This window comes from Pseudopodoces humilis, chromosome 1, assembly GCF_049639895.1.
Source record: "Pseudopodoces humilis isolate 2021_Gansu_Grassland_sample_001 chromosome 1, ASM4963989v1, whole genome shotgun sequence".
Classification (NCBI taxonomy): Eukaryota; Metazoa; Chordata; class Aves; order Passeriformes; family Paridae; genus Pseudopodoces; species Pseudopodoces humilis.
In genome coordinates, this window is record NC_142200.1 from 105,315,902 (window position 1) to 105,340,770 (window position 24,869).

Consider the following 24,869-nt stretch of genomic DNA (forward strand, 5'->3'; position numbering starts at 1 on the left):
ACTTCAGAATAGCTTCCAGATATTTTTGCATTCTTTTCAGCATCTGTAGTTTTAGACAGACATTAGATTCAAGCACCCTTTGAAAGCAGGAAACTGAACCAACTTCTCAATCAGTTACAAGGCAAAAAGGGAGAAAACCCTTCAGAACAGCAGCAGTCAACACATCCATAGAGGGACCACGAGCCAATGGATCACTACACCTGTGTGCAAGGACTAATTCCATACTTAACCTTCTACAATGCCCTTCTTTGAGTCACACGAGTCAGACTGAGAGCTACCCCAAGGAGTACTGCGTGGATTTAGTGGTATTTGACAACAGAAAGGGCAGGACCAAAACACATTTAAGACAAAATACACTTACTTCAACAGCAAACATCCAATGAGCTCACACATAACAAAAGCCGCAAAAAAAGCTCCTGATGAATGAGGTAGAGAATTCATGCTTTCAAAAAGTCCCCATGATACAATATTCAGAGCATTTTCAAAAAGCTTAAATAGAATATAGGGAATTGCATTCATTCTAACCGGTGTCTATGCACAGCATCCCAGGCACACCTCACTCAAGACACGCAGCAAGTCTCCACTAACAAATCTGCTTTGTAACAACTTGTTAAGTGGCAACCCATTTACCCTAATCTTTTAGGGGAACATGGAACATACCACCTCTACTTCACATAATTTCTCCACTCCAAAGTGATCTCCAAGTTTGCTGAAAAAATGCTGTGGTATTCAGCAGATCCAAAATAAAAGAAATCCTTGTGGAGTGTGGGGTACCATCTGACAACCTCTTTTGGCATACTGCAAGAGGCTGAAGAGAAATATACCTGTTAGCAGACCCAACCAAGGACGAAGGTTCTCCATGAGCCACAGCTCTCTGCTGTTCCTTCCCACCTCCTCACCAGCCAGTCACATGGTTTCCAATTCTTCAGTAGCACTCAGTGCTAAATTTGAATCATGGGATTCACACCAAGAGGGCAGCACACAGCAGGTCTATCTGTCCCAGTCACATTTTTCCACCTTTTTATCCATGGAAATTCAACTACTAATTGTTTTTGCAAATCAAAATTTACATCTCAACACTAAGAACAATAAAAGAAGTTTCCTCTGTCTCCTGTTTTCACCTTCCCCTTCGGTACTTTCCCACCTTTACACCCAGCATATTTATCAAGTCCTCACATTCTCCAAGAATAGCTCAAAAAAACCACAGCTTTTGCTTGCTGCTAGAAGCAGATAACTCTGAAGCTATCCATATGTTTTGACAAATGCAGTCACTTTGTCAGAATATACGGAGAGAGCTAAAAATGGTTTTCAAACAGTAAGTAATAAAAAGCCTTCCGGAAAAGGTTCAGAGTGCATCAACAAAAAAGCCGCAGCCAGAAACATCAGAAACATGAGCACTATAATTTACTGGGCATGAAAGACCACTGAATATGTTCAACAGTACTACTATGACACAGCAGCTTGAACTAAACAGGTAGAAAGGCATGCAAGAGACAGACCTTGACCTTCCATTCTCAGAAGCATAAGCATATTCAAGATACAATTTAACCAAGTCACATGTGAACATCTACAGAAACAAAAATAGTCTTTCCAGTTATCTTAGTCTTAGCTGGAAAATAGAGATTAATCAGGTTTTGGGGTTTTTTATATTTTTTTTAATAATTATTTTAATGACTTCATTTAAAACCTTCTCACTGTATCAAGAAAACTCAGCTGAGTTTACATCTTTTTGCATCTCGATGTAACAGAATTTACCATAAAACTTCAACTACAAAGAGACTTTATACAAAAAACAAAAAAGAGATATTAGCAAATTGAGGCTACAGAGTAAGAGAAAATGCACATTTATGCTTCTTCGTAATAAACAGGTAACATTAACTGAGTTGTCCAGGTCACTCAGACAATACTATTAGTGTATGTGACAGTAGTATCCGACATAAAAAACCCCAGGTGTTTTAACAGCATAGATACTTTATGCAGAAATATACAGCAATTACTTCCAATCTAAATTGGGCATATACACCCATCTCTCTGTATTTCTATATAATCTTATTTATATAATCTGCAGTATTTCTGTGTCAGAGTTGATATTTTATCTTTCTGTGAAGTTAAAAATGCTAAGAGGCTCTCCTTACCCAAGAAAAGCCAGACCCAAGCTTCACCTAAAGTGCATGAATAGCAGGTTTGTTAGAACAGAAGGTTTGAGAATTTTTGCATGAACAAAAGCAGCTTAAGATGTGACACTTCTCTAGGATGTGACTCCTCTACTTGCAAATGTGTAGTTCTCAGCAGCTGGAGAACTAGGAAGCAGTATCCTGTTCCGTATTAAAAACCTACAAATAACAACATGAAAAAAGCAAAGCAAAAAAATATCCCATCCCTTTATTAATGCTTGGATATGGGCACTTTCTCAAGAAGGAGCATAATTTGTACAAGTGCCCTCTAAAGCACAAATATGAAGAGCATATAGAAGTTATGAAAAGTCTCACAAAAACAACCAAATGCAGTATGAAAAGAATCATCTTCATTGAGGCTAGAGCTCTAACCTGAGTGCATATTTTGCATTTGGTGAGTTGAGGATATCCTAACCCTTGTGTGATGTAGCTACACCAAACTACTTAGAAATATGCAAAAAAGTAAAAACCACACATTTAGTGAAGTAGTGAAGCATGGGCTTTTCTTTATATTATTATTTATTTGTAATAATTTACTTATTTAAATATTAATCATGTTTGACTTACATGCATTAAATTGATTTTTTTTTTTAAGCTGATAGCAGGAGTTTTAAGGAAACTGCTAAATACACATATTGACAAACACAGCTTTATCTGAGTAAGCAGAATAAGTTCTGTGTCTGCTCGCAGTTCATCTTGTTAGTAACAGTGACGCATTTGTCTCCCTGCTTTTCAGTGACACAAAAAAAAATTAAAAAAAAAATGCAATAACATATCTGTTTTAAGATGGTAGAGGAATAAGATAATCAACTATGAATTTACCCATTAATTTTATTATCTTTTCTGTAGCAGTTTATTAAAAAGACAAACACCAAAAAAGGTCTTCACATTCTGTATATTCTAATTAATGTAATACAAATAAGAACTGTCATTTTATATCCTTTAATCAAATGCTAGTTTCTACTAATTTCCATCTATTTTGAGGCAACTCAATTTTATCTTTGGCTAAAAAAAAACCTACTTTTGGGTAAAATATTTTCACTTTCTCACTAACCCTATACTGTGAGTGGCCTAACTTCACCTGATTAGCAACTGCAAAGCATTTCAGGACAGAGATTTAACCACAGACAGATTCTAAAAGGTATTAGATTCACAAAGATTTCAGAGTCCTATCAAACTGTCAACATCTTCCATCTTCCTACTCTGCTGCTGGTTGAAATGGTATAAAAGCATTTCTGCAGTTCAGCCTTTTTTGAGGCAAAACAAACCACCTCAATGGTAAAAGAAGAAAGTTGAATAGCAGATACCTTTGCAGTATGTCATCCATATGATGAATCCCTACATGACAATGCTGTCTCAGGAAAGGCGTGGACTACTGAGTCCTTAAATTGATTTGACAGAAACATTTGACAGAGTGGAGAGCCTATTGTTTCACCACAAGTCCAAAAACACAACTGACACCAGACCACTGTCATCAAGTGTGACTCCAAAACGGGACCTTGCTTAATTTATCTAACCCAGCATCCTCCTCCTGAGAGAGGACAAAAGCAGATATTCAAGAGAAACCACATGAAAGTGCTTTGAACAGGGGCTGGACCATATGACTTTTGAGAGATTCCATCCGAACAAACTACTCCCTGATTCAGTAAAAAGGCATGCAAACAGTGATGCTTCCTTGAAATATCACTTACCTCCCAAAGTTTATGGTGCTAGTTGACAGTAATCTTTATTTTGACCTCTTTACAACAAGAGTTTTTGAAAAGTTAGAAACAGTAAACAAGAAACTATCAACAGCCAGTCCTACACATTATAAAACTCTAAATTTATTTCTCAAAAACCAAAGGCACAGACTTTAACAAGTCAAAGTTCAAGCAAGAAATGACTGCTTAAAATTTATTTGTAAGAGGGCTATTTTGAAGCCTTCTAAAAGAGTTCTATAGGTGAAGCATCAAGAAACTGTGGGAGGCACAGAACTGGAGACCTCTTCATCCATCTTTACAGAGAGCTGTTTTCTACAAATTAGTACCATGACATGATTTCAGCTACTGTCATTATGATGATCCTCCTGATTTCCTACTTATCCTGCTGTCTGTATCTTTGCCTAGTCTTAAGTCAGCCACTCAACACCATTTATTAGGCACTAGAAATACAATTAGAGCACTCCACACTGTGCCGTAAGAGCAAATTACTTCTTATAAATGAAGTTTATTTATAGAAAAAAGACCAAATAGAAAAGTTCAGATGAGTGCCAAAATAGGGAACAAGACTGAATACATATACACACACACACACAGTGCCTAGAAGTTTGTCTGTTGATTACATAGCACAGCTGCTGCTTTGAATGGTAGGTCTCAACTCCTTTCTAATTAGACAGGTATATAAAAATGTCATGCAACTACTTCTAGAATAAATGCATTTACTGTTACTTAAAGCAGAAACTGTTTTTGAGTTGAATCTCTAACAGTCCAAGTATCTGCAAAGCTCATAAAAACACTTCCTCTGAGTCAGTTTTATTTTATTCAGCTTTCTGAATGTTTGCCATTTGACACAAATCAACCAAAGCAGATAAATTCGCAGTCAAATAAAATTTTGGGCACTGTCCTCAGTTCAAACCACAGCCAAACAGTGTATAAAAATCACATCCTTTTACTTATTGTAGACTGAAATAGCTGTGATAATTTCAAGCCAAACTTCTTCAATTTAACAAATATTTAAAGCTGAAATCTGGCCCAATCATTCAGGTCTCAACTAGTTTATTAGCATTTAGTCACCAAAAAGTATCTGATTATATAAGGACTTCACGATTAAACAACAGTGGCTAAAAGGATCAAATTGTACAGAGCAAGAACGGTATTTCAGAAACACAACATGTTTTTCTTCTTAAGAACATGGATTCGGTTTTTCAACCACTAGACAATGTTAGTCTATTAAGTGGATTAGTAAGCACTATGCATTATTGGATTAAGGTCTACCTGTAGCAGAAGTGGGTATTGATCTTGCAAAATCACTGAAAGAGGACATTGCCCTGCAGTGGTAATTGGTTTAGTTTTTTAGTTTCAGTTACTCAGGAAGAAATACAAGACAATATACATCCTTGAAATAATAATTCAAATAAAAATTTTACATAAATAGTAGTAATATAAAAATTGAAAAATTCCAGCACAACTTTACAGAAGAAGCAAATGTAAAAAACTATTTTTATTCATACGGTAACCTACGTATAGGAGGAGTTTTGACAGAGCAACCAAGATCATGCTCTTCAAGGTTTGACTTTGCTGAAGTTTCACTCAAATCAATCAAAGCACCACAAATGGTGCTGCCATGGAACACAGGTGGGGTGTGGGAAAAGTGGCTTCTTTTGTCCTGGTCAAACCAACCTCTGCACCAGTTCCCTCAAAAGCTTCAGAGTACATGGAAACAAGGTGGCTGTGATTTTGTTTCAAGTTACTTCTTTCTTCATCAGAAGATTCCTACTAACAAGGTTACTTCTGGTTTTTTCAGAGCTGGAAGTGTCGTACACTGGATCTATATAGAGTGATTATATGACTTCTTTTCATAACTACCATTGCTGAGAGCACTGAAGAGTGGTTAGTCACAACCCTGTGCAAACATCAAAAAGGTTTCTACATTGCCCAAGTCTTTGGCCAGACATCTGGAGATACAAGGTTAGAATCTGGGGTCCAAAAGGTTAAGAAGGAACATCCTCTTAAAAATAATTATAATAAACTTGAACATTACTTTATGTTGCAAAACCTATCAAGTTAAGGTCACCATCACACTTGATCCAAGAGCCAAGAAAACTCATCTTCAGGTCCTTAAAAATCCCCTTGTGTTATTTTTGTTATTCAGTCCTACGTGAAGAGAGGGTATTTTTACTGCAGGGTATTATATGAATTGCTCAAAGGCCTCTTTGACAGACTGTGCCAATGTCACATAAAGCATTTTCTGGGATGACAGAAAGAAAACCGATCATCTTCATCAATGTCAGATTAAAATAGATAATAAGGAAAACAGCAGAGCGAAAAATAACCGGAAACTGAAAATAAACTGTCTCATCCATCAAATCAAGGAGGAACAGATGGTAAAACAGAATTGCTGATTTTTGAGACAAAGAAGTTTACTCTCAGAAATCCTACAGCTCCCTTTAAACTCTGCAGCGTGGGACAGAAACTTTAATATCCTTCATCAGAAAAATCATGTAGATGTGAAGGCAAATTAATGGATCACATTTTAACACAAAGAGAAAGTAAATGTTTCACAGATTTACATCACAGGTTCCAAGAAGACAGTTGTAGATGAAATATCAACTAGCTCTTTATCAGATTATTATATCACAAGTGAATCACTCATATCTTGCATGAGCCAAACTTGGAATATCCCTGAGATTGCTCCCTACCATGTTTGTGAATACAACACATAATATTTCTATCTTGCAAGATAAACAACACAGGCAATGTGCATGAAGGCAAGAACAACCGATGGATGTGTGCAGTGAATGTCCTTTGTTACTCCATGCCATTTGATCTTATCACGCATCAGCAGCTGCAGATCTGATAATTATATACTTCAGCAGTGGTTTGTTTCACAGTCGTTCAGCTTAACACAATGCTCATGAGCCTGTGCTGAAAAGTGTTCCACAGATATCCAACAACTTCTTTCCACTTCAGACCACTGAATTACTATTTTTTCATTATCTGAGCAACAGAAAATGGACCCACAATTCTGGATTAGTCCATAAATTCAAAATTCAACATATAATGACCTCAGATGGCAAAACTGCTATTTTAAAAAGGTGCTGCTGTTTGCAGTTTGAGATGTCAGCTGGGAATACTCCAGATTCTTTTCAAAAACTTCAACTCTCACCTTATACAGAAAGCAACACCACTTGACATATCCCGAGCAGTAAAACAGAATAGCCAGATGCTGTTAGAACTGACACTTGATGTTTTCTATCCAGCCCATATTTATCTGTGTCCTTCCATTGCATTGCTTCTCACTCCACAGAAGGCTGAGTTTAAACTCCCTTGAATCACAAACCATTTTTGCCCTTCTGGGGAAGCCTCTGCCCAATGAAACACATTTGTTTATCCTCTACAGGAGAAGTTGCAGAATGATTCATTTCGCATTAACTTTGACAGACACGTGGTTCCAGTCGTAAGATATCAGTGCAATTCTGGCTTAAGGTTCCATCTTTGACCAAAACCAAAATTTCACTGATAAAAAGCTAGAAGTAACTGTAAAATTGGGAAATCAGGACCCCTGAAGAAAACTTTAACTTCAAGTTTAACAGAGGGAAGGAACTACACCAAATGGCATTATAACAAACTTAACATAGCTTAAATAACACTGAAAGAAACTTAGCACTATTCCAAAATAGAGTGTAAGAGTTCTCAAATTTGTGCTCTTGGTAAACTACCTACAGAGAAAAGTCAGGATGAAAGTAAAGGATGACAAGAACACAGACAGAAAAAAGTAATTTGATGAAACAGCAAGCTTCAGCAGCCTTTCTCCCCTCCAACAACTGATAAATCTAAATAGTCTGTTTTACATATTGTATTATGGTAAAAATTACTGGAAAATACCATCAGATACACCAAAAGAGGTAAGAAAAAATATTATCAGAAGATGCTAATTCTCTTTAGTAAGAGAAATTCAAGACAAGAGTATGGGATAAACTCTAATTTATCAGTAAATATGCTCAGAACCTCAAGAAAAAAACATCCAAAACCCAAAATGAAACAGTTGCATATAACAGCCATACTACACATAAAAGAAAAACACAGGAAAAGGAAGAAAAACCATTTGAAATGGATTGACAAAGAAGATCTGAACTGACTGCTGCAAAATCAGCCAGAGGGAAAACAATCATATTGAATCACATTTAATGGGTCACATGGGCTTTACTACAACTGGATATTTAGACCACAAATACTCCATCCAAGAATATCACTTTGGTTACAATATGAACCTGCTCCTTAAAAAAGTTGTCAGCATTTCAAGATACAGCAGGCAAGACTAACATTTCAGCCAACAAGAAATAAGCAGCAGTTTTAAACTTACACAGCATATTTACCTCTACAAGAAACTGGCTCCTACTTTGAATCTCACTCTGGGCTTGTAGCAATGATGGCTTCAAAAACCAGTGCTGCAGTATCCTGACACCTGATTATCACAGGCTAAGGAACTAGAAACAGTATAAACGTGACTTCTAACAGGTCACTGCTTACAAGATGCACAACATTTAGTTCACACCGTGCTCATGGCACATGACAGCTCAGGACAATCTGTTGAGTAGTAACAAAACAATTGCTGGCCACCTGATAATCAATTTAAGAAACAAAACATCCATTAGTCTGGTACCTTCTCTGAGATACGTTCAAGTTCCACACATTACTAATTATCCTTATTCTAATATTAAAAAGCCAGATGCATGCAGTTCAGCTAAACTGTGACCTACAAACCTGTCATCAATGGGAACAAGGACCAGGTTCAAATGCTGATCTCACCATAATGAACAAGCTTACAACAAAAAATTAAGTATCAACAGAGTAACTGTGTGTTTGTGTGCATGTGCACACATATCTGGATGTGTAAAATCAGTAAGCACATTTTTATTTAGAAGTGAAACAAAAAATGGGAAGGTAGGAGAAGAATAAAACACCTGGAAAAAATATTTATGCAGCTAGGAACACAGCAAGGACAGCCTGAAGACAGCTAGTACTGTGACAGGATTGATTATGTAGGGAACCACCAAAAAAATTCACAAAGCATCAAAAGTGAAGATGACACCTACACAATGCAGAGCACAGTCTCTCATTAAATCATTTTTATGAAATTTCCTGAATTCATCTATTAGAGATCCAGTAAAATAATTCACAGCATTTGTTATGAGACTGACAAGAAAACAATATAGGGAATAGAAAAAAAAATGGTTTGCAACAGAATCATCACTTTTTTTAAAAAAAAATAAAAGCCATTTAGATTACAGGCAGATTTTTGCCAAATTATGGGCTCATATCCACACACTTGGAAATATAAATCTCTTCCCATAAAAACCTTTGCCAATAAACAAAGAATTTTAATAGATAAATTAGGATCTGACCAAAATACTGCCACATGAGAAACAGATCAATTACATCTACAGTCACCAAAGCTTTACAAAAATATTTTCTTTATTTTTCCATGCAATATTTTAACACATTAATACTTGGTACTTAAGGTTAGTTGTCAGAACTTGAGTCATGTAACAGCAAGCATCCAATAAGAAGTACCTTACTGTAGTTGGCTTTCATATAATCTACTCAAGAAGCTTTGCATCCAAACACTTAATAAGAAAACAAAAATCCAAAGGCTCTTTAAAAGTTATCCAGTAAGCACTACAATTCCAATTCATGTTTTAATTGCAAACAATTTAAAAATGAGAATTCAAGATCAATCCTATTAAATGCCAACTTTAGCTCTGTTCATTAGAACCTTTAAGCTGCTGCAGAGAGGAAAATGTTTAAAATGAGTTTAACAATAACTGAGATCCAATTTTTTTTCCTATTGAGTAAGTAAAAGCCACTATGCTATAAGCAACTTGTGAAAGTATTTGAAAAAGTATGGTTTCTAGATAAACTCAAGTAGATAGATTAACTGAATTTCCCTTACCATAAGTTTCAACAATAACCCACTGTAGAAAGTTTCTCTTTTCCATCAGGTTTTAGACTTTGTGCACGTTTCTTTCCCCAGCAATAGAAAAAAAGGAACAGCAAAATACTACAAAAGAGGCAACAGCAGCAAGTATGTTGCCAATTATAGTTCACTGCATTATAAAAGAAAGAGAACGGGGAAAAATAAGAAAAAAATCCATCCATAAACCAACAAAAAAATAAGAGAGCTTTTCTAACTGAAGTCAAGTACTCAGATGAATATGTACTTCAAGCTCCTGTCTGAAAGTAACTCACTGGAAAATCATGCAGGCCAGTAAACTCACTGTTAAGTTACTGATCTTTCACATCTTGGAAAGACACTTATTTCTTCATTAAAGACTTTCAGAATTCATCCTGTTCTGCTGTCTCAAAAATTTCTTATCAACCTCTTTCCACAAAAAGGAGTGACAGGCTATTGATGAGGCATTACTCCAGAGGAGCATATCATCTGTAGGCACACACTGGCTCCGTTCTGAGTTCTACCAGTTTCCAATTACCTTTGGTTTTACCTCTGCCAATTCTACTGCATTCAACATATTTTGCTTTGGCATCCCCATCAGGTACATGCTAAAGTATTCAGCCATCAATTTTTATACTTTGTAGGCATCATCAGTGGAATACAATAAATTATTTCTTTAAAGAATTCTGCAACCTTAATAACAACCTCTTCTATAGATATACTTCATGGAAACCTCATAATCCTGTGAACAGAATCCCTGCAACTTTAATTTTAACTTAATTTTTTTTATCTAGTTTTCTAAAGGAGCTATTTCTGTTATACCACAACAGTTGAACCCAGACTTCAACATTTCTTTATAGAAAAAGTACCCTGAGAACTGTAAGAGTGCTGTCTAACCTGGCCCCCCGGCACAGCAGTACCAGACAAGCAGTTGCCATGCAAGTAGCCCAAAACGGGCTGCAGCCAAAGACTTACAATGGCCACAGGACAGTTTTCAAAGGATGAGAGATCTTGAGGAATTCAGGTTTTCTGAAGAAGTGAACTTACAGGGGAATGGATGCAGGACACCTGGAAGAAATCTAATTCTTTTCCACCACATGCTTTTTCTTTGTAAAAACAAGAGGACGCTACTCCAGTCCTGTACACGAGACTGTACTCTCCCGACTGCAAGCACAAGGCACTGCACACTCAGCAATGGCAGTGCAGGATCCTAAGCAGCCAGATAATGAAGGTGGAACCAAAGCCCAAACACCTACTCAGGTACTGTGGTAGTAGAGACATGACTGAAACCTTAACTAGGAGCATTTCAAATCACAGCAGACCAACAAGAACTGGCAACATCCCAAAACTATTCCTACTTAGTTGTACTGGTTACTTTTCACTTAATTATTCTTCCCATCCTGTGATAAATGATTTTGTTCCTGGCATTAAAATTGATGACAAGTAAAGAGTAAGTATCTGTGAGTAGTTGAGTGTCTTGGTGCCACTGGTTGGCTTCATAAATAAATTGATTCAGAACGAGAACGAGTCAAGAGGGTAATTCTAATCAGAACATGACCCATCACCAGAAGATACAAGTAGTAAACCAGTCCAAGCTTTCTTCACTGAACAATAAAAATATTTTAAAATCAGGGTGTGCTGCTTCTCTAATGTAACTTCAAGTCTTGCAAAATACAGTCCTTTTCTTTGCATCCATGCCAAAAAAGCCATGTTTAAACCAAAACAGTTGAGTACGCATATAATTACAAATGAAGGACTCCCTACGACATTGCATGGCATTCTCCTTTCAGTTGTAATCTACAGGTGATCTACAAGGCTAAAGCACCAATTTGGAAACAAAACAGGCAATTTACTATAGGAGAGGTTTCAAAACAGCTTTCAAAGTCAAAGCTACCGAACAGTTGCTCAAGAACTAGGAACTTCGTAGATAGGTCTTCTGGAAAGCCACTCAAGTGTAAGTGTTCTGTACTTTGGAAATAAGATTACTTTAAAATAAAAACCCCAAACTTAGAAGTTCAGCCTCTAAGGCAACTCATGAAGCCTGAACACTTTGAAATATACAGCTCTAGGAAAAGTCACCACAAACCAATATTCTTAAGTACATAAGGTCTACAGGAGAAAGGAATTTTTAAGAATTATGACTTTGCATCTTCTTGGGTGTTGGTTCAAATCCCATTAGCAGCGTTATTTCAATAGAAGAACAACAAAAGAGGGATTTCCTGACTCAGTGTTTAGAAGGAAGACACACTGAAAAATAACTATTTGTTCCACACCTCACATACACTAAAGCAAAAACACCACCCACTACTTAAGCAAGTGTAATTATATTAACAAACAGAACTACAATTCCACAATTAAGACTTTAATTGTGAGTTACTAACCACAGTGGTATTTCGTCTGTAAGTTTTCTTTTCTTAAGCATCTGATTTAAACATGTACTTTCCTCCAAAAAACCTGAGCAGCAGAGAAATACAGAGAATACTGTTTGGACTTCAGACAGACTAAATATTTATGTCAGGTTCTCAAGTGTTTCAACAATCATTTTATACTTGAAGAGATTACACAAGATTATGAAGGAAGCAGGCTACCAAGGCAAACTTGACATTTTTTCCACTGCTGAGCTTTAATCCTTCAAATGCAGAATTAGTTGCTTTAAACCATTACTTAAATGTCTTACTTTGAAAGCATCAAGAATGGAGCTCAGTTAAATGTACATTTTTGTTCACTTTATAGCGTATCCTCAGAGGAGGTGCTTGTGAGTTTTCATTCTGCAAAACCAACTTGTTGTAAAAGCAGCATGATGAAAACTACTGCTTAGCCTTTGAGATTATAACTAATATGAAATTGTCTCATGAAGATTGAAGACAAATCAATGAAAACTGATTAATAAGGAAAACGAAGGGCTATTTCAGTCTTCAGTTTCTCAAGAAAAGTTTATAAACACTAACAAAAGAATCAATAAAATTTAGAGAAAACAAACTTTGAGATAGAAATGTCAAAATGTTTATTATGGCTAAATATTATAGAGTAACACCAGTTTCTATTAAGGTTTATTTTTTAATGATTTTTAAAGCATTTGATATAAGAAAGGTATTCTGACATCCTCTTATACTTGTATGTGTGTAGTTCATAATCACTTCACCCCTTAATTATATTTAATGTAAACACCATAACACTTGGAAATCAGCAGTTCTATCCATAGAAAATAGCTTATTAACATTACAAGCCTCAAATATATCAATCTTACCAAGTCCTTACTCAAAAGAGCAACTTACAAGACTGAACACTGTCCACATGGGTCCAAAACAATGCCACCAACCAACTTAGCTCAGATAGGGAAGAGAAAATCTGCTTCAGAAACCACTCTCTAGGCTGTTCAACAACTACTCAGCCTTATGCATGACCACATTTAAAAGCCCACTCTCCAACTTCACTGGTGTAAAGAACAGCAGGAAGCCACCACACAATGCCATGGGCAGCTCCATCAATTCCAGGGCAATGACAGTAGCTGGGGAAAAATGTATTTTATGGAGTACATTCACACTTTAGGCACAGGAAATGTTTTGCAAAACTGATCTACCTCCCTGAAAAAATTCTTACTGGAAGCACCAGATCTGTTTGATGCTGTACATACTACTTGATCAGTCACAAAAATCTTAAACTGTTAAACTAAAACCAGATTTGTTTCTACAGCAGTAGAAACACACACAATAGTACAACCATACTGGCAAATCCCCTCCAAACACTGCTCTAGTGATTTTTCACGCTACACATTCCAAAAAAGCCAGATATTTTTATATGCACATCTATTAAGTTTAACTGATAATTCCAGATTAAATGTACAACAGGAAAACAGCTTCTATACAAATGCATTAGCTGCAATATAAAACCTCATGGATACCTGAAAATAGCTGGACACAGTTCCCAGATCCCAAACATGATTTGTTTTCTTTATTGTACCCATTTAGCAACCACAATCACTATTTTTCTTTTTTTTTTTTTCCTTTCAGAACAAATGTGTAACACACTGACACTGAGTACCTCCAACAGCAGATCAGCAGTTGTGCAATCTGCACTACATTCTAACTTCGAAACTTTACCAAGTAGTTTATGTATAATTCGATTTACTATTACAGATTAGTATCATTATGATAGCTAAAGACCTCAAACCAAGTTAGAGTACACTACCTCACAGGATGAATATAGCAACAAATAATTGTGATCTTCACAATCTACTTGCAGATTACGTTACAATGTTTACCAACACAAGTGATCAGTAATACACAAACTATTTCATCTTCGTATTTAAAAACAACCACATTTTTTCAGGGCATACTATTACCAGGTACTTAACTTTGAAACAAAATAATTTCTCTACTCAACCCCTCACCAAATGTCCCTAGGGTACTAAAAGATCAGACATCATTTTGTTTAAGCACTCACTTTCAAGTTTCTGATTTCTATACTTGGGGGTCAAAAGAAGAGAACTAGTGTCATTTTTAATTTTGGAAAATACTAACACCTCCCCTAGTAAGCTTCCAGACAGTGGCACAAATTTCCATGTAAACAAATGAAGACTTAGTAGCAAACACAAAAATAGTAAAACTAGTCATTTTTAATCCAGTTTTGGACCAATTTTTCTTCTTGAGGCTCACAATCATCTACAGCTTTCCTAAATGTAATTGCTTTAAAACTATACTACAAGGAAACGAGAACATCAAGGTAATTTTGCAGACTTTCTCCAGTTCTAGCACATCCCTACATCTACCACTTAAAAGGATAGTTTCATCCCTTCCTCCTTTTTATTACCTGTAGATAGCAGAAAACCAAAATTTACTTTAGACTTAACAATTTTGGGACAAATAATGAATTATGTACTTGAATGCTACACTATAAAGGAACCTGTCATCAGGTTCCAAAAGAAAAAAGCAACCCTCAAATTTTAAAATTCTAGCTCACTTTTGTAATCAAAAGAAAAACATACATAATCTATACAATGAGTTTGCACCAATTTGCCCTTGATTTCTAACTCTGTCCATAGTACTATTATGTTATATGCTACTTGCACATAAAGTCTGCACAAGCTATCCATTGTGCCAATTACAAACCAAGCTAGCCAAATAACAAAAGATAAAGCTAGATAACAAAGTGACAGATGGCTATTATAAAACACTCTAAACTACTATTATTATTATTTTGCTGATTACCGTGTCAAAACAAGGTCACATATCCAGTAGCATCAGTTACATACGAATGTACACAACTTTACTAGCAGTCTATTAGCATAAAAGTACTCTAAAGAGCAAGAAAAAAGAAATGAGATTTCCTAAGAGGAAAGATGACAAATTTGGGTCATCACTGAAGCCTAAATAAACTGTTCTGAATTGTATTATTCATTCAAACTAACTATAATTTCCCATTTTCTGCAGTCCATAGGGAACAAATTGTTTACATTTGGTTTTCTTTGCAACCATACAAACTAAAAAGGTTTGTTTAAATTAATGCTTTGATTTTGTAGCATAGCTTTGTGGCCACAGAAGTGCAGGACAGACAGGATCCTACTGCCTGGTTACGTACTAGGTTTGCCATGTTGCACTCAACCATAAAAACATTCTTTTTTTTTATTCAAATGAAAATCAAGTTCAAATTACTTCTGTCATACTTGCAAGCAGCATTTAAGACCAGATCCACACCAAACTGTTTTCTTAAGACGGTATGAACAGTCTTAAGTTCTCATAATTTATTCATCATTTCTCATCATTTCTTGGCCTCCTCATTAACTTACAGACCAGACATGCACTTTTTAACCAACCTAGATTTATCAATCTAGCAGGGGAAAATCCGTATTTACTCCTGGGATCATGCAAAACATACTTACATCATCATCACAGATTTTAAGAATTATGTCAAAACAGTTCTATCAATCAACACTCAAAACAAAGAAAGAAACTTACCTACTACCATGAGAGTGAATTCAAATCCTCTCTTCACAGACTTTCGGTAAACTTGATTTGGAAGATTTGCAAACCCCACATATCCTTCAAGGTTCTTCTGTTGCTAAAGCAAGAGATATTTACGAAAAAAAAAGTTAAAAGGAAATGTGATTTCCTTTTGATTTTTAAATTTAATTTAATTTTTAAAATTTAACTTTCATTTAATGTATTTTATATATTTAATGTATTTTAATTTCATTAATTTAATTTTAATTTAATGTAATTTCTCCGTTGGCTTGTATTCTTAGCTATTGAAATGTTCACTTCATTTTCACGTTAGTAGAAAAGTGCTATCTACTAAACTTCTGTTTAAGCTGTCTACATTAAGACAGTGCAATGAACTGCAGCAAAAAATATACAAAAAAGTTTTTTTTCTTTTACTGGATAGCCAAAAAACTGGCACAGCAACTCAGCTATACTAGGAGTATTTTGACCAAATACAACTGCCATATTATGACTGTTTGTACAAGCACAAGAGTGTGCAAGTGCGAACAAATTAAAACATAATCAACTTGGTACCAATGCCCCTTTGAAATACAGGCCAGCAGTATGAATGAACCTTCCCTAAATTTCCAAGTCATGGTGGTACTGCCTCAACACGATGGGAACCAACCTGACACCTCTGCTTCTGTGTCACTCAACTGGAGGCCTTCATGTTAAACCCAGACTTACACTAATGTAGCATGCCTTGCAACAAACTCTCCATACAGGCAAAACTTCAGTTGCCTCGTACTCTGAAAAACTTACCCAAAATAGTGCCTACTGGGAAACAAGATAATTCTGGATGTTAGCCATCACTTATTCTCACCACATTAATAAAAACGCTGGAGGTGCTTAAAAATGCCTCCTCTTCACTGTACTAGACACAGCCATCTCTTAAAGCTCAACTGTGCTACCTTTACACTACACTTCCAGCACAATCCTACAACTGTTGGTTTATTAATGAAACAGCTCTTATAAAACAAGGGATTGTTTTATGAGACTGGACAGTTTAGTTATTTTACAAATATATCTGAAAAACTGAAAACACTGTCTTGAGACAACTGTGTACTTAAAGCAACACAAGGCACTGTTTTGCCATGGAGCAATGATTTCAGCCTTTAGGCTTTATGACCATGCAAAGCTGAGAGGATGTCATGTGATGGTTGTATCACCCCAGTTTCATAGTTTAAGAGAGCTGTACATATCCACACATCTGAAGTGCTGTGTACAAGTTTAAATCCCACTCTCTAAAATTATCTTCTTGAGCACAGAGGAATTCTAAAAAATAATTTGTAAAAAAAAAGCTTTCTACTACAGGCACTGTTGCCTCAGAGCTTTTCTGTATGGGATACAGTATGGTTAATTTAAGTTTGGTATGTAGTTGACTCATTTATCTTGAAAATTTTCTTTCTAAAACTGAAAATAATTTCAATGCATAGAATATTTAAATTAGCATATAATTTTTAAATTAAAAATATTTTTTAATTAAAGCAAGCATATAAACCCACTATCACGTTTAAAGTACTGACTGCAAGAACTAACCTCTTGGCAGTCCATCAGCAATAGTCAATAAATGGACTCTCTTCTTTAAGTCAAACAACTGATTTCTCCATTTGGCAAATAAACTATTAAACTCAAACGAATCTACACCATTGCAAGACTAAGTTAAAGGTTCAGGTTTAAATACTCATAATGCAACAAATGTTATTACTTCTCTAAATGCAGGAATCTGCATCGTGTCATCAAGGAACTTTTTTAAAGAACCTTTTTGTTTCAATATAGCTTTTGGTGCAGCTATAATCTCATCTGAAAGGTTTTAAAGTATTTTAAATATCATCCAGGAATTTAAAATCCAAACATTTGTTATAATTTTCCAATCTGTTACTTCATGTAAAGAATGGAATTTATCACAATCTAAAACCCTGAGCAGGAGCCAATACTTCAGAGATAATACATGACATGCAGGTCAGTGCTTTTCAAGATATTAAAGAGCTCCTTAACAGTGCGGGTTCTTAATAACCACTAAGGATATGGAAGTGCTATTCATCCAACCAGATATGAAATATCTAATCACAGTCAGACACTCCTAATAGTTCTACTTGTCAACCAACTGCATTTTTTAGTATCTACATACCTTTTAATGTGTGTCATGTTTACCAGAAACAGCTCACCCTCTCATTAACTAATTCTTCTTTTGCTTATAAGAATGGGCTTCCATATAATTCTTGTTTTGAACCAAAGTTATTTCTCTTCCCCTTTAGATAGAGCTCCACACTTAGGACAGTTCTATTCTTAAGAACTTTTAGATCACTGAGTATGAAATACTAAAAAAGAATGAATGGCAATTTTTGGGTTGCTTGCTCTGTTAAGTGGGTCTACAGTTATTACACCCACAATTCCAGATAATGAAATATAAACAGTAGTAACAAAAAAGATGAAGATGTATGAAATGTTACACTGGGCATTAATGCTGTGTTTAATAAGAGCATTTGCTGCCAATAGGAAAAAGTCTTTAAACAACTGTAACTGCATTCCAGATTCAGATTTCTAGTACACCAATTAAAACTGAAGATTTCAGCGTACTGTTTTTCAAATGGTTGCCTTTGTTCGTAACTTGCTACTTTCAGTAAGACCAAAACAAATTAGGAATTGAGTTTGCAACAGCTTTTAAAAGAACTTACTACCTTTTATTGTAAAAGAATTGACTTCCACTGTCTTGAACATGGTGCCAAATGAGATCTCCTGTTTCTAATACTTACAATACCTTCCCCTTAACTTTTATTCCTTCCTGATTTTCAACCAGCTGCTACCTAAACTCAATTTTATTTCCTCACTCCTTCTGTTCCCACATAAACTGTAAAACATCTGCATCGAAGTAATACTTACAGCTACTTTGTAAACAACACGTTTCCATCATTTTCAGGATTGAAGATATCAAGAGAATACATCCAGAAGTAGTCCGGTAAAATGATGAATTTGAACCATTGCAGCAATGAGTCCATACAGGTACAGCCACAATCCAGAGAGAGGAACAGGGGCAGTGTGAGGAAAAAAAGAAAAGAAGGAAAAGTTACTTACATTTGATCAAAATAACCCACAGTATTTTCCACCTACTATGCTCAGCATGTAGCATTTTAAGCAGAATCACAGAATGGTTTGGGATGGAAGGAATCTTGAGGAGTATTATCTACTTCTAAATCCCCTGTCATGGGCATGGACACTTTCTACTAGGTCAGTCTGGTCTAAGCCCCATGGAACCTGACCTTGAACACTTACAGGGATGGGGCATCCACAACTTCTCTGGACAATCAGTTCCAGTGCCTCACCACCCTCACAATAAAGAATTTCTTCCTAATAGCTAATCTGAGCCTGTCCTCTGTCAGTTTAAGACTATTTCCCCTTGTCCTCTCACTTCATACCCTTGTTAAAATTCCCTCTTCAGCTTTCTTGCAGGCCTCTTTAATTTACTTTGTTAGTAACCTTAATTTAGTTTGGATTATACATAAAACAACTTAATTTCATGATAATATACTACATGAACTCCAGCCATTTAATGATCAATACAGGAAGTTATACAATAGCTCTTTTCTTCAGTTATTTTGCATGTTTTTTGTTTGCCATATGCTAGCTGAACCCGTAATCAGTTCAGGGATGTTTCTTCTTCATGCAATCTCATTTCACCATACTACTACACAGTGTCTTTATTTTAGTGTGGAAAAGGTACAAAGATGAAAACCATCATCACAGTATCCCAAGATTCTGTATTTCTAAATCACTTTATATATTCAGTGAACAGTGTCAATTCACTTCATTTGCAACACTGAGCATTAGAGCACTGCTACAACCTTGGGCACAACTGTCATGGTTCAACAGCCAGAAAATGAAGAATTAAGTAGGGAGCACAAGTTAAGTGCCTGTTCCACAACATCTAACTCTATGCATGACAAAAGGTCTACAACAGTTCTCCAACATGCCACTTAAAATACCTTAACTACAAAGCTGTATCACCAAGATCCTTTAAGTTTCTTTTTGTCACTAAACATTTTCTCATACTTGAGTATTTCAAGACATTGATACCAAAAGTAAAAAAAAAAATTTGTTTTTTTTTAAAAATCTTAATAGCAAATTCTAGGCCAGCAGTTAAGATGCTTCTGCACCTTACTATCTAATTTTTAATCAATCCTATAGTCTCCAGAGTCTGAATCACTTTTTGGAAATTTTACACTGTGATGGAAACAGCAGTTCAAAGTGGCACTGAAATCCCCTTCTGCTTTTCTACCTAATGCAATATAAACTATTTTTATGGCCATCTTCAGCCAGAGCCATAACAGCCCAGCACATCAGGTACACTGCTGCTGTACTCTTCTGAGAGAACAAAAGAGCAAAGCACTGCTTATTAATGCCAGTCCTTCTCTGTGCTTTGCAGAAAGGTGGCACAAGACACTCTGGGAGGAAGCTCCCTTTGTTTTGGGAGGAAGACAGATGCACACAAGGGCCTCCTTCCATGGGCAAGAGCATTCTATTTCAAAACCTATCATCCAGCAAGAGCAGCCACATGGGTCACACAAAAGTTCCTGCCTTCAACAGTGGCCAGAAACATACATTTAAGGTAGCACATACAGCAGAATAAACAGAGCAGTCACCAAAGATCTACCTCACAAGCATTTGGGATGAGGGTATCTTGTCACTTAAATAGCATTTGGCCAATTTCTCTTCCACACACATTCCTCTTATAATCACAAAGCCAGCATCCACCATAACAATGACTTCCTCTGTACGTTGTTAAGAGGATGAGTTTATCATTTCAAAATTACCTCCTGTTAGCTTAACTGCTGCAGAGTAGTATCTTCATTGAAAAACAGCCCTAATCATCTAATGTACTGCATTCAAAAGAAGCCATTTCATGTCTCTGATTATTCCTGCTGCTCTTACATAACCCTACTCTAGCTCTGTACTCTTCTGAAGAGGCCAGGGCAAAAGCTACACACAGTATCCAAGAGGCAAAACACAGATCCAATGTCTGATCACGTGCTATCTCTGATCTCTCTCATGCTTTTACCAATTCCAACATGTAACTTATTTGACTCCTTCCAAGCACTGAGCTGAAGACACTGTGAACTGTACACAAGACCTCACTCCTGAGCTTTAAAAAATGTTCACAGCTTGCCACTGAGCATACAGCACACAGCAGCCCATGTATATCACTTTACATTCACCCATGAGGCATTCCAGCTACCATTTTATATCAAGTCTTCTAATATTTTCATGTTCTTGCAAGTTGTCACCCATCTCCAATCCAACTTAGCATAAATAAAGGCAAGACATACAATTATAAATTTGGCCTTAGATGACTTTCAGTGCATCCACTCCGTGGATGTCAATGTTTAATGTACATCTCCCTCAAGCAAAATGTCACAGCCCACATAGACCAGCTGCAGAGCTGGTGTTTTTGGATCCATCATCTGAATCAATGAATTAATAGCCAGCAGCAAATTGCTCTAACAATGCAAATGAGTGGAAAGAGAAACAAGGAATCAGTGGCTTCCCAAGCAGTTCTAAGGGAGATCATTGATTAAAAAAGACAAAAACTCCTTTCTTTTTACGTAAGTCTATCATCTTTGTTATTGCCCAGATACTGTAATTTACATTTCTCTTTTATTCTGGGATGACTGTGTTAGGAATGATACATTTAAAATCATTCTTCAGGTATTACCATTTGGGCCAAAAGATGAGAGTCTCTGGCCCAAGGTCCAGTGCCTGACAAAAGAGCGCGCCTTATCCCTCTGATCAAAAGAAGATTCAAGTCCAAGGCAAGCTAAAGTCATTTTTTACCTCTATGACATGTAACCTGGGAGTTCAGTTCACACTCAGCATGGGTAAGTGCAGCTGCTGTGCACTGGTAGCAACCAACAGCCTGTAATATGATGTTATGAAAGCTCTTTGAGGATTTATGACATAGCCAAACCAGCAGCAAATATTAATGAAGACAGCTAGAGAGAAAATAGAACATCAAACAGAAAAGCAGTGTTACAGTGGGAAGTCACTGTCCTTTCCAATCAAAGCTGGCTTTAGCACTTCTCAATCAAATTTATGCTAAGAGAAAGAAATACTTATTTTTCCTCTAGTCACCTTCCTAGGAAATACTGCTTTTAAAAGTACCCAGCAACATCACAGAAAACCCAGAAATTATTGAAATCTGACCACAACACAAAATTATATTAGAAAAGGCAGATACCCTCCGCATTTGGCATATGATAGCAATGTTTGCTGTCATCAACAATGAAAAGAAAAGCTGATCATTCCTCATGCATTTCACACAGCTGGAACCCTCTGAGCACAGTATTTCTTTCTACAATTTATATCTGCCATGGTGTCAATTTGTTTCGGTAAGGAAACTAGATGTAGGGCAAGTTTTCTTCATACACAATCTTTGAAAATATGTCAGTGCTGCTAAAACACAAGAATTTGCATGTGATCTAACAATTATTTCAATAATTAAAATAGTATTTTTAGAACTTTTAGTTGAATTTCTGCAAACATGTGCAAGTTGCACATCTTGCAACTTGCAGGTTTTTTTACTACATTCTTAAAATAGAGGTTTCAGGTAGCAGCATTTAGTGTAATAATGCTTCTACAATCCATGAGCACTTGTTAAGTCACTGTGTAGTACCTCAGCATTGACTTTTTTCTCTGCAAAAACCTTTAAGATAAACACAATCCATATTAAAAAAAAAACCAAAACAGAAAAAATCCAAACAACAAAAGAAGTATGGAAATAAAAATATAAAAAGTAAACTCATCAGATCTATTTGCAAAGTTAAACTTAAGCTGAACATCTATGAACACGTCTGTCCTTTCACTATTCAAAGTAAAGTGAAAATATTTGCTGGGTCAGTAACATCTGCTGTAATCTGCATGGCAGAAGTCTAGCATTGATGGAAAGGAAATGAGCACTTCCATTCCCTCAAAGAGACATCAGCTGCAGTGTTTCTTTGCAAGAAAACAACTTGATTTCCTAATGAGAAACGAGGGTATGGCCTACATTAGAAAAAAGAAAAAATATTTTCATAAAGGATTGGAAAAAAGAAAATCCTTTCAATGCATAACCACAATTAAGAAATGAGCACCTCTTCCAGTCTTTAGCAGCAAGCTGAATAAGCCAATGAGTAATAATTTCAAGCACTGATCCACTGAATGCACTAATTCAACTTTTCCTCAAAATCTCACTAGGGGACAGTGAGCAAGTATAGGTGAAGAATGAGCTTTAGGCTTCCCTTTTTTTTTTCCCATACCAGACACTCTCATCTGGCTTATTAAAAATAGTGCTGAAATATGTGTAATGTCTAAGAGCAAAAGGACTCTGCACTGTAAAGACCAGAAAGAGTAGACAGTATAATCTGTCTGTTGAGCTACAGGCAGCATATCCTGGAGGAAAGCAGAAAACTCCGAAGAAAAACAAACAGGATGTAGTAGGCACGCTAATAAACCTTAAGTTGTCTAGTAAACAGAGATCTGAGAGACTTCAGAGCCAGAGTAAAATAAATATGCACAGCAGCTATAGCCAACACAGCCAGAGCTGCACTTCTCTGAGCAGCCAAAGTGCAAAAAGCCAGCCAACTACAGGAAAATAAAACCAGTTAGGTATTTAGAAAAACAAAACTAATTATAGACAAATGGGGGAAGCGAAGGGGCAGAGAGAGAGGAAGGCTGTCAAATTATAAAAGCAGGCCTGTATAAATAACAAATACAATATTAAAAAGTTCTACCAATGATGACTCTACAGAATAATTCAAGCCAGCCACACAAATTGACCATTTTCTTGCAATAACTCCACTAGAATTAGCTAAGTAATTAATTTCTTGAAAGTAAAGTAAACCTTTTCTGCATTTTTGATGAAATTTTCAAGTAAAAGAATACTATTTTAAAGCTTCTTGAGTGTTTGTGCATTTTTCCTTTTATTCTGGATTTAAAAAACCTCTTAGTGTGCCTGCAGAGAGCAGCACACAAACCACCATCACACAGCAACTTGCATCCAGCTGAAATGACCAACTCGGAATCACATCTGACAGTGAAGTGACTGATTATCTTCCACTCTATATAAAGTCAGGGTCGAAATGAAATGGCAGCTGGGGACTTCGTGTCAAGAATGGCATCAGATCATGCAGCATCAACCACACATCACTTGGTGCATCGATCACCACCGTTAACCTCTCTAACTCCTCCTCCTCCTCCGTTTTGCTGTCCTCGAATGTTTATTCCAATAAAAACACTGAACCAAGGGCTGAAAATTAAAGACACAAAAGAGTAAAAAAATATTAAAGAAAACCCAAAAAAACCAAACCCAGCTATGGAAGATCCCTGGATACAAAGCCTCCAAGGAAAACAAAACCCACTAAATACAAACAAACAACTCCAACAAGAATGAAAACAAACTATCTGTTATTACACTTCATATTTAACATGTCTCATGTCTATTTAGCTTGAGGATGTTTCCCAAAAGACATGTAAATAAAAGATTTTAATTAAAAAAAAAAAAAATTAGTAATTTTTAAAACCCCTATCAACCAATACCAAAATGATGGCATCTTTCAGACAGTTTTATCTCGCATTATTTTCATCTCCTATGACATCAACTACACTGTGGTTTTGAAAAGAGACATTTTTAAGGAAATGCAAATTCTCCCCCAAGTAGGTCAGTGCCTCTACATGGAGACCATTTCAAGAATCTCGCTTAGCACTGGAAGCACAGAAGGAAAAAAGCAGCGAAGCACAGTATTAAGAAACAAACTAATATGCTGCAATGCATCATTTTGTTCCTTTGTCATATCCTTTTTCAGTTCCTTCAGGTTCACCCTAACATTGCATTTTCCCTTCAAAATTTGCATACAGATGGATCAGTTAACTGAAAGATTCAGCAGGTGACAATCAAAAAAAAACAAAATGGAAAAAACCAATGAACAACCCAAGAACAAACCCAAACCAACTGATTCCCACACAAAATCTCTGGGTGAAGCAGCAGCAACAGCACAGGCATCTCATATAAGCCCAAGCACAGACATGAGTTTCCCAG

The 24,869-nt window shown here is 36.2% G+C and overlaps 1 protein-coding gene across 2 annotated transcripts in view; it reads right to left on the reverse strand.

Annotated features, from left to right (window-relative positions):
* SEPTIN7 (septin 7) overlaps positions 1–15,881 on the reverse strand; it is a 59,150-nt gene extending 43,269 nt beyond the window's left edge. For both annotated transcript variants that reach the window (XM_088051723.1, XM_014248592.2), the window contains exon 1: positions 15,779–15,881. In XM_088051723.1, coding sequence (XP_087907849.1) covers positions 15,779–15,788 — 10 coding nt within the window. In that variant the 5' untranslated portion in view covers positions 15,789–15,881. The remainder of the gene's footprint in view (positions 1–15,778) is intronic.
* Positions 15,882–24,869: the final 8,988 nt, after the last annotated feature.